The sequence below is a fragment of the Ylistrum balloti genome, unplaced genomic scaffold (assembly GCF_031769215.1).
Source record: "Ylistrum balloti isolate Yb309-2 unplaced genomic scaffold, AGI_CSIRO_Ybal_v1 Utg371396, whole genome shotgun sequence".
Taxonomy (NCBI): Eukaryota; Metazoa; Mollusca; class Bivalvia; order Pectinida; family Pectinidae; genus Ylistrum; species Ylistrum balloti.
The window spans coordinates 43,104-57,682 of NW_026782735.1; the positions used below are offsets into that span (position 1 = coordinate 43,104).

At 36.4% G+C, this 14,579-nt stretch overlaps 1 protein-coding gene across 3 annotated transcripts; it reads left to right on the forward strand.

The window, feature by feature from the left end:
- The first annotated feature begins 1,540 nt into the window (after nt 1-1,540).
- Nucleotides 1,541-6,518, forward strand: LOC132562350 (uncharacterized). 3 transcript variants are annotated; one of them, XM_060227090.1, is made up of 5 exons: nt 1,541-1,601; nt 2,432-2,513; nt 3,607-3,672; nt 4,743-4,800; nt 5,122-6,518. In XM_060227090.1, the coding sequence occupies exons 4-5, from the start codon at nt 4,761-4,763 to the stop codon at nt 6,336-6,338; spliced, it is 1,257 nt and encodes a 418-aa protein (XP_060083073.1). In that variant the 5' UTR covers nt 1,541-1,601; nt 2,432-2,513; nt 3,607-3,672; nt 4,743-4,760; the 3' UTR covers nt 6,339-6,518. The 3 variants fall into 3 exon arrangements, with proteins under 3 accessions (XP_060083073.1, XP_060083071.1, XP_060083072.1); XM_060227088.1 differs by having other exon boundaries at nt 4,743-6,518; XM_060227089.1 differs by lacking the exon at nt 3,607-3,672 and having other exon boundaries at nt 4,743-6,518.
- Nucleotides 6,519-14,579: the final 8,061 nt, after the last annotated feature.

Sequence of the window (14,579 nt, forward strand, 5' to 3'; positions counted from 1 at the left end):
CCGGAAAGCAAGTTGTAGGATTTTGAGTTTGAAAGTTTGTTGTTGCTATTTATTGAGAAATACTTCAAAGAACTTTCTCACCTTTCATGTATGAGCTCCTCTTGTTCTTTAGTTGTGCCCATTTGATTTTGGGACTGATCCAAAACATAAAATGACAAACAGACAGCCATCTTGGGATTTTGCCGAATAAATATTATTATCCCTATTTCTTAAGAAGTACTAAGTAGATCTCTCTCAAACTTCATACATAGGTTCCCCTATGTCCCTAGTTGTGCCCATATGATTTTAGGTTTGATCAGAAAGACATGCGGCCATCTTGGATTTTGTCAAGAAAAGTTTATTACTGTTGTTTATTGAGAAGTACTTAGTGGATTTCTCTCAGATTTCATATATAGGTTTCCCTTTTACCCTAGACTGATAAAAAAATGGCTGACAGGCGGCCATCTTGGATTTTCATTTTGAAAGTTTGTTATCACTATTTCTAGAGAACTAATGCATAGATCTTTCTCAAATTTCATGTGTATATTTCCTTTGATCCTTAGTTGTACTGGTCAGAAAACGAAAATGGCCAACAGGTGGCCATCTTGGATTTTTATTTTAAAAAGTGTTTTATCGCTATTTCTAGCAAATTGATCCATAGATCTTTTCAAATTTTATACATAGGCTCCTCTTTGTCCCTAGTTGTGCTTGTTTGAGTTCGGGACTGATCAGAAAAACAAAATGGCTTCCTGGAAAACATTGGATTTGGCAGGTAAAGATTATCATTGCTATTTCTGCAAAGGAATGCTCAAATTTCTTATCGTTAAGAGCAAAAACAGAAAAGATAGGAGAAAAGAAGGAAAAATATCCAACTTTCAATGAGCCAATAAAGATCAAACAACGGTGGGCACCAAGATCCCTCTGGGATCTCGTGTATTTTTCACACAAATTTTTTTTTCTTGAACTGCATATTGATTCAACATTATTTCAAAACCTTATTGCCTTTTGTTCTTTTCAGCTTTGAATCCTCTCTCAGTTTTCAACCCATCTCTTAAAACTCTTGTTTCACTTAATCACAAAACATAACACTGTTTACCCTCTTGGCATTTTGACTCATTATTACCATTTCCAAAGTTTCTGTATTCATTTTCATTTATTTTTTAAATTACAGCTTACAGGTAGAGGTATAATAATGAAATTTGTATAGACATCAAAAAAAAAAAATTAAAAAAACAAAATCAAAAATTTTGACTTCAACGGCCATTTTCAGCCCAAATGCTTGGTTATACATGTATTATAAACATTGAACCTTGACTTGGGGAAATGTAATCAGCGCTAAAATGTAAGTTTCAGGATTGTCTATTTCATGACACTTCAAGAGTGCAAATGCACTATAATAGGGGTGTTTGTTTCATTGGACCAACATAGTTACAACTGGAGGCTCAATCTGGAATTACTTTTAAAACATCTGAGTTTGATTAATTAATGTACAAGTTCTACTGCTCTTAGACCAGTTTGTCCATTTTTCATCAGTCTGTTCCTCTGTCTTCTGGCCTTTAGGAAAAGCCACTTCTCCAGAAAGGATAATGATATTACAGATGCTGGATTTCTATATTCCTCTGGTTGGTTTGATTTTATATCAATATATGGAGTACATCATTTGATGTATTTTGTATTGTAATTGTGTAAAGTTTGGTGAAATTGTATTTCCTGAACAGCATATTTTGTTTTTAAGAAGTTAATGCCTTTTTCTTCAGTATCAAATTTTGTTTTGAGATCTCTCTCAACTTTAAACCAACATTCCGGAACAGAATTTAGAATTGACAATATTTCGAAGAGTTATTTCCCTTAGTTATTTTAAGTATTTGAATATAGTTCCATTATTTCCTTTTTTGGCTCACCTAGTGCGAAAGACCTATGGGCCTCTTGTTTATTACTTGACAGCTTTTGTTCTCTTTAAAACTTTAAATGCTTTTTTCAGAAAATTATGTATTGTTCTTTTCTCCCATTGTTTAATGACTTGACAAGTTTTGTTTTTGTTTTTTTGTCTTCTTAGTAGGCTTTATTAGAATAACATAAACTGTGTTATTCCAGTGACATATTGATAAGGAATGTTTACTTTATTTCTACATTTGTATTTATTTTGGTAAATGATATACATGTAATTCTCTTAAATGGCACGAGAAGGATGTATATTGTTCTGACTTGTCGTACTCTTGTAAGGTTTCCAGAAGTAGATTTTTGATCAACTTTTTATTAAAATCAAATGAAACAAAGAAAAACAAACAACAACAAAAAATAAACAGTAAAACAAAACATTAAAAAAACAGGAAAACAAAACAGGATGCAGTTATTTTAAGATAAAATGTAAAATGGACTACATCAAGCAAACATAACATTTATATTTGCCTCCAATGTAAATTTTCATTATGTTTCCTTATCTTTTGAATAGGTTAAAGATGGCAGTATGGTGAGTCATTGTTGGTGATGAAACAGAAAGCACTTGTCCAGTAGAAAATTTGGTAAAACATTGGGTAAGTGACTGTAGAAAATTGATTGATCTGTGATATACCAGGTACGTCTGTCTTCATGTGAAAATCAAGGGAAGCAATTCTTATATAACATATATAGAAACACTTCATATGATGCAAGAAATATTGTGTAACATTTATCATTAACAAATAGGTTTTAGTGTGGCTAACTTAACACTATTGTTCTGGTGACTAGAAAAAGCATGTCCTGTTCTGAGAGCTAGAGCAATTACAAACAGGTGTGCCCTCATTAAGTATGATCTTGTATCTGATTGATAAATATAGATATTGATCTCTGCAGCCAAAGGCAATAATTGCTTGTTAGGCCATTGTGTTTGATCTATTGTCCTGTGCTGTCTGCTGTGCACCATGTGTAAACTTTCCATTCAAATGATTCCTTCTCAATAAGCAAAAGACCGAGGGTTCTTATATTTGGCCTGAAGCATGTTGGGATACTAAGTTTGTTAAAATTAATGAATGACTTTAACCAACATTAAAAGTCACATGAGCCAAATGTGTTGAAATCTTTAAACAACTTTCACAGTTACCAAAAGGCTCAGGGTGCTGATATTGGGTTTATGGCATGCTGGGCTGTAGGGTTACCAATTGTATTCATGTGATTGACTTTGTCGGGTCTTAAAGGTCACAAGGGGTCAAGTAGGGTAAAAGAGTTAAACAACTTCTTCTCAATAACCAAAAGGTCCAGATATTGGATCTTTATCATACTTCAATCATGAACTACCAAATTTATTCAAATGATTGACCATGACCTACTTTCAAGGTCTCTGGGGTCAAAGGGGTCGAGACTTTAATTATTTCTTCTTTCAACAAGCAATAGGTCCGGGGTCATGGTATCTGTGTAGTAGCATGTATATGGAAGAGGATTTCAAGTTTTCAGAAAATATCTTTATGAACCTACAATGTCCTCTTTGTAAGCTTTAGAGTAGTTGAGCAATTCAGGCCTATTTGGCCTTTTTCATATAGGTCTTTATACTCAGGTGACTGTTAAGGCCTAGGGTCTCTTGTTATGTAATCTTCATATTACAAAGTCTTTGTATGTTCAAGGATGGTTAGATATTGTTTTTGCTATTTTCAGAAATTTTGGTGACCTAATTTTGAAAAATTCATATCCAGCATGTTCTGTTGAAGGCATATATAAAAGGTGAGTTTTGCATGTAATTAATTTTGGGAAATATGTCCAAGCTGTATCACCTACACTACTTGTCACTGGAATGTCATATTTGCTGAGATGTGTTGTATCAAAAACAAGTCACTCTGCCTACATTTGACATTTGACCTACATTTAAAAAAAGGTTGTCTCGGCTCAATCTCCTACACTACTAGTCACAGGAAACAGGAACTTCACACTCCTGGTATGATTTCATGTTGTTGAGGCTGTGAGTTTGTGGGAGACTATAATTGGCCAAGTTATCTTGTTATGACCTCAGTATTAGGTGACAACAATGCAATCAGGAATAAATTCTGGAATGTACCAGAATATACATATATAAATATCATTATTTCACCCAACCTTATGTTGTTTGTGTACCTTTCATTAGCTCGTCATCTGATGATGGTGGGTTATTTAAAATGCCCTACGTCTGTGATCTGTCATCCATCCAACATCTGTCAATCGTCTGTGAACAGCTCTTGCTATCGCTATTTCTTGATCTTTCTCAAAATCATACATAGGTTTTCCTTAATTACTTGTGCCCTTTTGTTGTTTTATTTTGGGATTGATCAGAAAAAAACAAAATAGCTGTTAACAGCTGGTGGCCATCTTGAATTGTGACAATGAAAGTTGAAAAAAAAAAGTGGGTGATAAGTAGCCATCTTGGATTTTTACTAAGAAAAGTTATTTCTCTTTCTTGAGAATTGATTGATCTTTCACAAATTCCATATGTAGGTTTCCGTTTGGCCCCTAGTTTTGCCTTTTTATTTTAGAACTGGTCAGAGAAACAACATGGTTGACAAATATCTTGGATTTCCCAGTAAAATATTATTATTTCTATTTCTTAAAAGGATTATTCAGATTTCATAAAAGAGCAAAAATAGAAGAAACAAGAGAAAAGAAGGGAAAGATTTTAAAGAACAAATTAAAATCAAACAGTGGTGTACACCAATATACCTGTAGGGTCTTTCATTATTTTATGAGAGTGTAATTTTTTGTTACTTAAACCTCTACAAATATATATAACAAATTTATATAAAAAATCTTTTGTTTCTTTTCAGATTCCTCTGATCTTCACCATGGCAACACCCATCGGTCAAACCGCTTTCCGTCCTAAAGGTCAGAAAACATGTTTTCAACATAAAGAGAAACCGCTGGAACTTTATTGCGAGAAATGTGATCAACTTATCTGCCTTACATGTTTGTCAATAATTCACAAAGGTCATGATGTTTGTGAACTCAGTTTAATTACTCCTCAAAAGAAACAAAATATTAAAAGTTTTATTGACAAAACAGAACAAAATGACCTGAAACAAGTCAGGGAATATATATCTTCTGTGGATACACTCCTTAAAAACAACACCAGCAATTTTGAGGAATTTTCACTCAAGTTAAAATCTCAAACAGATAAAATTAAACAAGACCTTGATTTGCTTACAGCACAGACACTCTCAGTTTACAAACAGATGGAAGAGGACAATGCCAGGCTGATTCTAAAGTACAAAAAAGACCTGGAGACATACAACAAGCAACTAAAACAACAACTACAGGAATGTAAGGTGGCCCTCCAGCAAGGTTCTCACCTGGAAATCTACGACACAGAGTGTGAAATACATCCGTCAATACATCTCCCAGTGAATCCTGTCCTGGGTACGGCCAGCTTCACACCTAACACAACTCCACAACATCATCTACAACTGGCCTTAGGGACAGTTACCACCTCAGGTCAAACATCAGCTGACCAGGATCGGTCAGTCGTAGCATCAGGTGACCAGGAACAATCCTCTAAACAACAACAAACAGGAGTAAAAGGGAAGAAAGCAGTGATAAGTAAAACACTACTGTCAGAGACCAAAGTGGTGAAGGAGTGGAAGTCTCCATGTATCATTATGTCTATATGTCCCACCACTGATGGTCAGGTGTGGACCAGTAATTACAGTAAAACATTAACTCTCCTTAACAGGGAAGGTAAAGTAGTACAGAAGGTCAAACACACGGCTTTCATCAGAGACATCAGTCTATCACCCACAACACACACACTGTGGGTCTGTGACGAGGACAACAACATCATGGAGCTGGTATCAGGACGACTTACAAACAAATTCAGAACCAAGGAGACACCCCAGTGTATATGTGTTACAGCCAGTAACCATATCATTGTGGGGATGGAGAAACACATCTGTAAATTTACTACACAAGGTCAAATGGTACTCACTACAATGGCTGTAGGGACTGGGAAACCATTAGTGTATTCACCACGCAGGGTGTCAGAGTGTCCAGTAACTCACAATGTCACAGTGATTGATTTCAACATGGAACGTGACGGTGGTGATGGAAATCAACGTGTTGTTGTCATGGATACTGACTTCCAGGAAGTGTTTGTATATAGAGGTGACATCCCCAGTACATATAAACAAACACCACAAACAGGACGTGTAACATTTAACCCCTGTGGTGTGGTGTATGACAGTGTGGGGAACCTCATCATAGGGGACTGTGACAACTGTAGTGTCCTACTCCTCAGTGGAGGTGGTGAGTTCCTCAGGATCATATACACAGACAGAGTGGGGACATGGGCTGTAGGTATAGACAGGGACGATGTTCTGTGGGTAAGGTTTGGGGGTAACAATGTAAAACTACTACAGTACAGTGTGTGACAGTACTACTACAGTACAGTGTGTGACAGTACTACTACAGTACAGTGTGTTACAGTACTACTACAGTACAGTGTGTGACAGTACTACTACAGTACAGCAGTGTGTGACAGTACTACTACAGTACAGTGTGTGACAGTACTACTACAGTACAGTGTGTGACAGTACTACTACAGTACAGTGTGTGACAGTACTATTACAGTATAGTGTGTGACAGTACTACAGTGTGTACAGTACAGTGTGTGTACAGTGTGTAACAGTACTACTACAGTACAGTGTGTAACAGTACTACTACATACAGTGTGTGACAGTACTACTACAGTACAGTGTGTGACAGTACTACTACAGTACAGTGTATAACAGTACTACTACAGTACAGTGTGTTACAGTAATACTACAGTAAAGTGTGTACTACCGTTCAGTGTGTAACAGTACTACTATAGTAGAGTGTGTAACAGTAATACTACAGTACAGTGTGCAACGGTACTACTACAGTACAGTGTGTAACAGTACTACTACAGTACAGTGTGTAACAGATATATGTTACTCTGGTTAGTAACCATGGTAACTAACATTGTAATTAACATTTACATATCACAAAAACAATACCATTTAAATGAATGATGTTCATTAGCAAAATTCAAAATATATAAGTGTCAAAATTCACTGTTTTGGACAAAAACTTTTTAGCAATTCACTAATAAGTTATCCTGTTAATGATCCTGATTAGACAGAACTTAGAACATCACAATGTCTATCTTCAGGTCCTCAGTAGAATACCACTCAGCTGAAACCTTCTTCACTTTGTAAACAATATGTGTGTGTAAAAATCAATATGACATTTGCTTTAATGTGTAAAAACATAGCTGATTCCTCCCGGGGAAAAAAAGTGGTAAAAAAACATTTCTGTTAAATATTTTTAGTTAATACCTTTGGATAATCTCCGTTTTAAAAGTAACTGTTTATATTAAATTATGCCGTAACCCTATCTCTGTGTATTGTATGTTTGCCATTTAATCAGCAATAAAATACATAAAATTACATTGATATTGTATTTTGTCTGTTTTAATATATTTTCTGTTGTATATGTGTCAGAAAACTCCGGAATGTGATTTAACATGATGTCAGAATACTCCGGGCTCCTATTTAACAAAGTGTCGGAATACTTAGGTGTCAGACTATATAGGATGCTTGAATACTCACGGTTGAGATTTAGTATGATGTCAGAATACTCGGAGAGTAGATTTAAAAGGATATTAGAACATTCAGGACTCAGATTTAACGGGATATCAGAATACTCGGGACAGTGATTTAACAGAGACTGACGCACATTTGACCGTGGAAAGGCTGAGCTCATCTGTTGTACATGCCCCATATTTTCAATTTGTGTCACAGATACGCATTCCATGGATGTTTTTTTAGATAAAGAATGCACAAAATTAGACAAGATATCGCCAATGATTGTTGATCGTGTTTATTACGATCACGTTGTGTCAAATGTATTTTGGGATCCTATATGAAACAATAAAGATTTATACATTTTAAAAACATGAGTTAGATGTAAAATACCAGGTTGTTTGAAAATAATTAAGCATTGCTTTCTTATAACACGTATCAAGAATTTACCCCTGTAAAATTGTTATGTTGTAAAAAGAAAACGACAGACAAAACTTGACAAAATATCGCCGATGATCATTGATCGTATCAAAAAAGCAAACAAAAACAAACAAACATACGAACTGTATCTCGGTTACAAACATCTTACACAGTTTCATCAGCAGCAAAATGTGTCATTTGGACTAAATCCATAAAATATCTGGAGAGTTTTCTGTCGTGATGACGTGCAAGTTTTGTCGCTTGAAAGTACAACACACACCAAGTTTGTCTGTCCGTCTGTCTGGTTTCACCACGGACTTAGACTTATCACTTAAGGATACTAATTTGCGATTTACGTGCAGGGCGGTGATTGGCTCCTTTTGTTTCGTCTGGTCGTAGTTCATTTAAAATCATTAATTACTGTGCCCCGATGAGTTTCTACTCTCGCTTTCCCTCCCTGTATGTATCTGTCCGCCTGTGTGTCTTTGTGTGTTTCTTCTCTCTGTCCTGCCGTATGTCTTTCATTGTGTATGTCACTCAGTCCAACTCTTTCTCTGGTAGCCGTCTGTCTGTCCGGACATAAGTAAGTCTGTGTATGCTGCTGTCGGTCCGAATGTTAGAATGTCTTTATGTATATCTGCCTGTTCGTCCATCCGTCTGTATGTTTGTTTCTATCCGGACATCGGTATCTCCATCTGTAAGTGTTTATATTTCTGTTGTCTGTCTCTGTATCTGGCTGTCCATTCCCGTTTTTTGTGCGTCTATATGTCGGTCAGTCTGTCCGTCTTTGTCTTTTCGATTGTATGTGCCTCATGTCTCTTTTTAAATATTTTAAATACTTTTTTGCCACTTTTTAAAATAAATATACTAACATTATTTAGTAGTAATGAACATTACACAAGACACGCTTCATTTAACCTGTTACAATAGTCTTTTATCATATTAAATGTATGTTGTTATTCCCGATAAAGTCTTAGAGTGATACACTTGAAAAGACAAAGGGATTCGTCCCCTATTTCCCCGAGACATAAACTGCAAATTCTTTCTGATTTTCGTGGAATTCCTGACCATCTTCCAGTTTCCGCTGATTGATGGAATTTGGATGTGCGAACTTTACACAAAACATTTCTGTTCCTAGATTAGGTTTCAAAAGATATTTCTTAATTACAAAATGAACTTTAAAAACTTAATACACTTGACAACGACCACAATTTTCAATATCGTCAATCGCTTTTGTATTAACTGACCATAAATTTGCTGCTGTAATCCGTTTGATTGAAGCAGGTCGTTTTTATTCGTCACAGTTAAATTATGATAGGACCACGTGGAAATATAATTTAATCCGGTATCGTTAAGTAAATTATTAACAATTCTAATCCATTTAAAAAGTACTCCCGTCTTTCCCTGTAGATGAAATATGAACGTTACAGACATGTAGATATCTTACTACTATTTCGTGTGATCAGTTTTCCCCCAAAAATATATCTTACTTTTATTTGCACATCTTCAGGAAAACGCCCAGTCTCGCAATAAACCTCGAAGTCAGGAGTACTTTTTATCGCGTTTCAGACTTTTAATTTTTTTCCTATCTTTTAATATGACAAGTTTCATGTCCCAAAAGATTTTTGGTGCTTGATCTGATAACCGTTTTTGTAAGTAAATCTCTACTGACGGAGAGAACGTTAATGACAATATGAGTGGAGAAGATATTTTATTTATAGATCAAGTTATCAAATTATTTGATTGTAGTCATCAGATTAAAATTTTTACAAAATCAGATATTATGGTAGGTTTTCGGTCACAAACAGAGAATATGTGTCATTAAACTATTTTCCTTACCACAGAAAAAGCTGTAACAGTTTAGAATTTTATGTATTTTGTTTTGTTTGGTCAGTAAGGTCAAAAGAGTTACCTCCCTTGGTTTATAACTTCTACATGTGCACATGTATATACTATGTATTTGTTACTTTTAATGTGAGATATAATCCATCACATGCAAATCAAACACTTTTACATAAGATGGCTATCAACATCTCTTTAAAATTTTTAATACATTTTCAATCAAGTCACTGAATATGTCAAATGTACAACTCCCTAAAACAAATTTTAATTGTGGCAGTGGTATTGGACATTGGACCCAGAGCAAAAAAATTTAAAACAGATTGCTTTATTTACTTCAGATATGGTAACTGATGACACCAACGTTCCTTGTCTCACATAATAATAGTATACGATATAGCTACGTACGACACGAGTGTAGGCGTACATACTACAATACAGCAATGTGTAACAGTACTACTGCGGTATAGCAGTGTTACAGTACTACTACAGTACAGTGTGTGACAGTACTACTACAGTACAGTGTGTGACAGTACTACTACAGTACAGCAGTGTGTAACAGTACTACTACAGTACAGTGTGAAAAAGTACTACTACAGTACGGCAGTGTTACAGTTATACTAAAGTACAGCAGTGTTACAGTACTACTACATTACAGAAGTGTTACAAAAATACTACAGTACAGCAGTGTTACAGTACTATTACAATATAGCAGTGTTACACTACTACTACAGTACAGCAGTGTTACAGTACTACTACAGTACAGCAGTGTTACAGTACTATTACAATATAGCAGTGTTACAGTACTACTACAGTACAGCAGTGTTACAGTACTATTACAATATAGCAGTGTTACAGTACTACTACAGTACAGCAGTGTTACAGTACTATTACAATATAGCAGTGTTACAGTACCACTACAGTACAGCAGTGTTACAGTACTACTACAGTACAGCAGTGTTACAGTACTACTACAGTACAGCAGTGTTACAGTACTATTACAATATAGCAGTGTTAGAGTAATACTACAGTACAGCAGTGTTACAGTACTACTACAGTACAGCAGTGTTACAGTACTACTACAGTACAGCAGTGTTACAGTACTACTACAGTACTGCAGTGCGTAACAGTACTACTACAGTGCAGCAGTGTGTAACAGTACTACTGCAGTACAGCAATGTGTGACATCTCTCTCTCTCATCTATCACTTATAGGGATGACCCATATCCCCCTCCAGTCCAACACAAATACGGTGACACATATCCCCCTTCCACTACTAATAGGCGTGACACACATCTCTCTCATCCATCACTAATAGGGATGACCCATATCTCCCTCCTGTCTACCACAAATATGAGTGACGCATATCCCACTTCAGTCCAACACAAATAGGGTGACACATATCCCCCTCCCGCCCACCCTACTATGAATATGAGTCCCCCACCCGTCGAACACTAATAGGAGTGACAGTACTACCACTCTCGCCCACCACTAATAGGAGTGACACACATCTCTCTAATCCATCACTAATAAGGTGCACCCATATCTCTCTCATCTATCCATTGAATAGGAGTCACACAAATACACGCTACCGACACAATCTAAACGATATATCCACATCACTACCTCCCTGTCCTACCACAAATATATATCTATATCTTTCTCCGCCACAATAGGAGTGACAAATATCTAACCCTTCCCTCCTATCCACCATAAACACGAGTGACTCATATCTCTCGCCCATCCTAATAGGCGTGACACACATCTCTCTAATCCATCATAATAAGTCACCCATACTTCCCTCCTTTCCACCATTAATATGAGTCACCCATATATATCTAACCAAAGGACTCCATCCACCATTAAATGAGTGACCATATCTCCATCCTATTCCGCCACAATGAAATGAGTCACCCATATTACCACCTAACATGGACACAATTAATATGGTTCACCCATATTTCCCTCCAACAGGCCATGAAATATACAGAATACCGACACACAGGACACAATGAGATGATATACAGAATACCGACACACAGGACACAATGAAATGGTATACAGAATACCAACACACAGGACACAATGAAATGGTATACAGAATACCACCACAACAGGACACAATGAAATGGTATACAGAATACCGACACACAGGACACGATGAAATGATATACAGAATACCAACACACAGGACACAATGAAATGGTATACAGAATACCAACACACAGGACACAATGAAATGATATACAGAATACCGACACACAGGACACAATGAAATGGTATACAGAATACCAACACACAGGACACAATGAAATGGTATACAAAATACCACCAAACAGGACACAATGAAATGGTATATAGAAAACCGACACACCAGACACAATGAAATGGTATTCAAAATACCACCACAAAGGACACCATGAAATGGTATACATAATACCACCACACAGGACACAATGAAATGGTATACAGAATACCAACACACAGGACACAATGAAATGGTATACAGAATACCAACACACAGGACACAATGAAATGGTATACAGAATACCAACACACAGGACACAATGAAATGGTATACAGAATACCGACACACAGGACACAATGAAATGGTATACAAAATACCACCACAAAGGACACCATGAAATGGTATACAGAATACCTACGCTCAGAACACGATGAAATGGTATACAGAATACCACCACTAAGGACACAATGAAATGGTATACAGAATACCACCACACAGGACACAATGAAATGGTATACAGAATACCAACACACAGGACACAATGAAATGGTATACAGAATACCAACACACAGGACACAATGAAATGGTATACAGAATACCGACACACAGGACACAATGAAATGGTATACAGAATACCGACACACAGGACACAATGAAATGGTATACAGAATACCGACACACAGGACACAATGAAATGGTATACAGAATACCACCACACAGGACACAATGAAATGGTATACAGAATACCGACACACAGGACACAATGAAATGATATACAGAATACCGACATACAGGACACGATGAAATGGTATACAGAATACCGACACATAGGACACAATGAAATGATATACAGAATACCAACATACAGGACACAATGAAATGGTATACAGAATACCGACACACAGGACACAATGAAATGGTATACAGAATACCGACACACAGGACACAATGAAATGGTATACAGAATACCACCACAAAGGACACAATGAAATGGTATACAGAATACCAACACACAGGACACAATGAAATGGTATACAGAATACCAACACACAGGACACAATGAAATGGTATACAGAATACCACCACACAGGACACAATGAAATGGTATACAGAATACCACCACACAGGACACAATGAAATGGTATACAGAATACCGACACACAGTACACAATGAAATGGTATACACAATGAAACGGTATACAAAATACCACCAAACAGGACACAATGAAATGGTATACAGAATACCAACACACAGGACACAATGAAATGGTATACAGAATACCACCACACAGGACACAATGAAATGGTATACAGAATACCAACACACAGGACACAATGAAATGGTATACATACAGGACACAATGAAATGGTATACAGAATACCACACACACACAATGAAATGGTATACAGAATACCACCACACAGGACACAATGAAATGGTATACAGAATACCACCACACAGGACACAATGAAATGGTATACAGAATACCAACACACAGGACACAATGAAATGGTATACAGAATACCAACACACAGGACACAATGAAATGATATACAGAATACCAACACACAGGACACAATGAAATGGTATACAGAATACCAACACACAGGACACAATGAAATGGTATACAAAATACCAACACACAGGACACAATGAAATGGTATACAGAATACCACCACAAAGGACACAATGAAATGGTATACAGAATACCAACATACAGGACACAATGAAATGGTATACAGAATACCACCACACAGGACACAATGAAAAGGTATACAGAATACCACCACAAAGGCCACAATGAAATGGTATACAGAATACCGACACACAGGACACAATGAAATGATATACAGAATACCACCACACAGGACACAATGAAATGGTATACAGAATACCACCACACAGGACACAATGAAATGGTATACAGAATACCACCACACAGGACACAATGAAATGGTATACAGAATACCAACACACAGGACACAATGAAATGGTATACAGAATACTGACACACAGGATACAATGAAATGGTATACAGAATACCGACACATAGGACACAATGAAATGATATACAGAATACCAACATACAGGACACAATGAAATGGTATACAGAATACCGACACACAGGACACAATGAAATGGTATACAGAATACCAACACACAGGACACAATGAAATGGTATACAGAATACCGACACACCGAACACAATGAAATGGTATACAGAATACCAACACAAAGGACACAATAAAATGATATACAGAATACCGACACACAGGACACGATGAAATGGTATACAAAATACCACCACTCAGGACACAATGAAATGGTATACAGAATACCACACAGGACACAATGAAATGGTATACAGAATACCACCACAAAAGACACAATGAAATGGTATACAGAATACCAACACACAGGACACAATGAAATGGTATACAAAATACCACCAAACAGGACACAATGAAATGGTATACAGAATACCGACACACAGGACACAATGAAATGGTATACAAAATACCACCACAAAGGACACCATGAAATGGTATACAGAATACCT

Bases quoted from the DNA above. Each gene is read 5' to 3' on its own strand.
- LOC132562350 (XM_060227088.1), top strand. From the start codon at position 4,761: ATGGCAACACCCATCGGTCAAACCGCTTTCCGTCCTAAAGGTCAGAAA.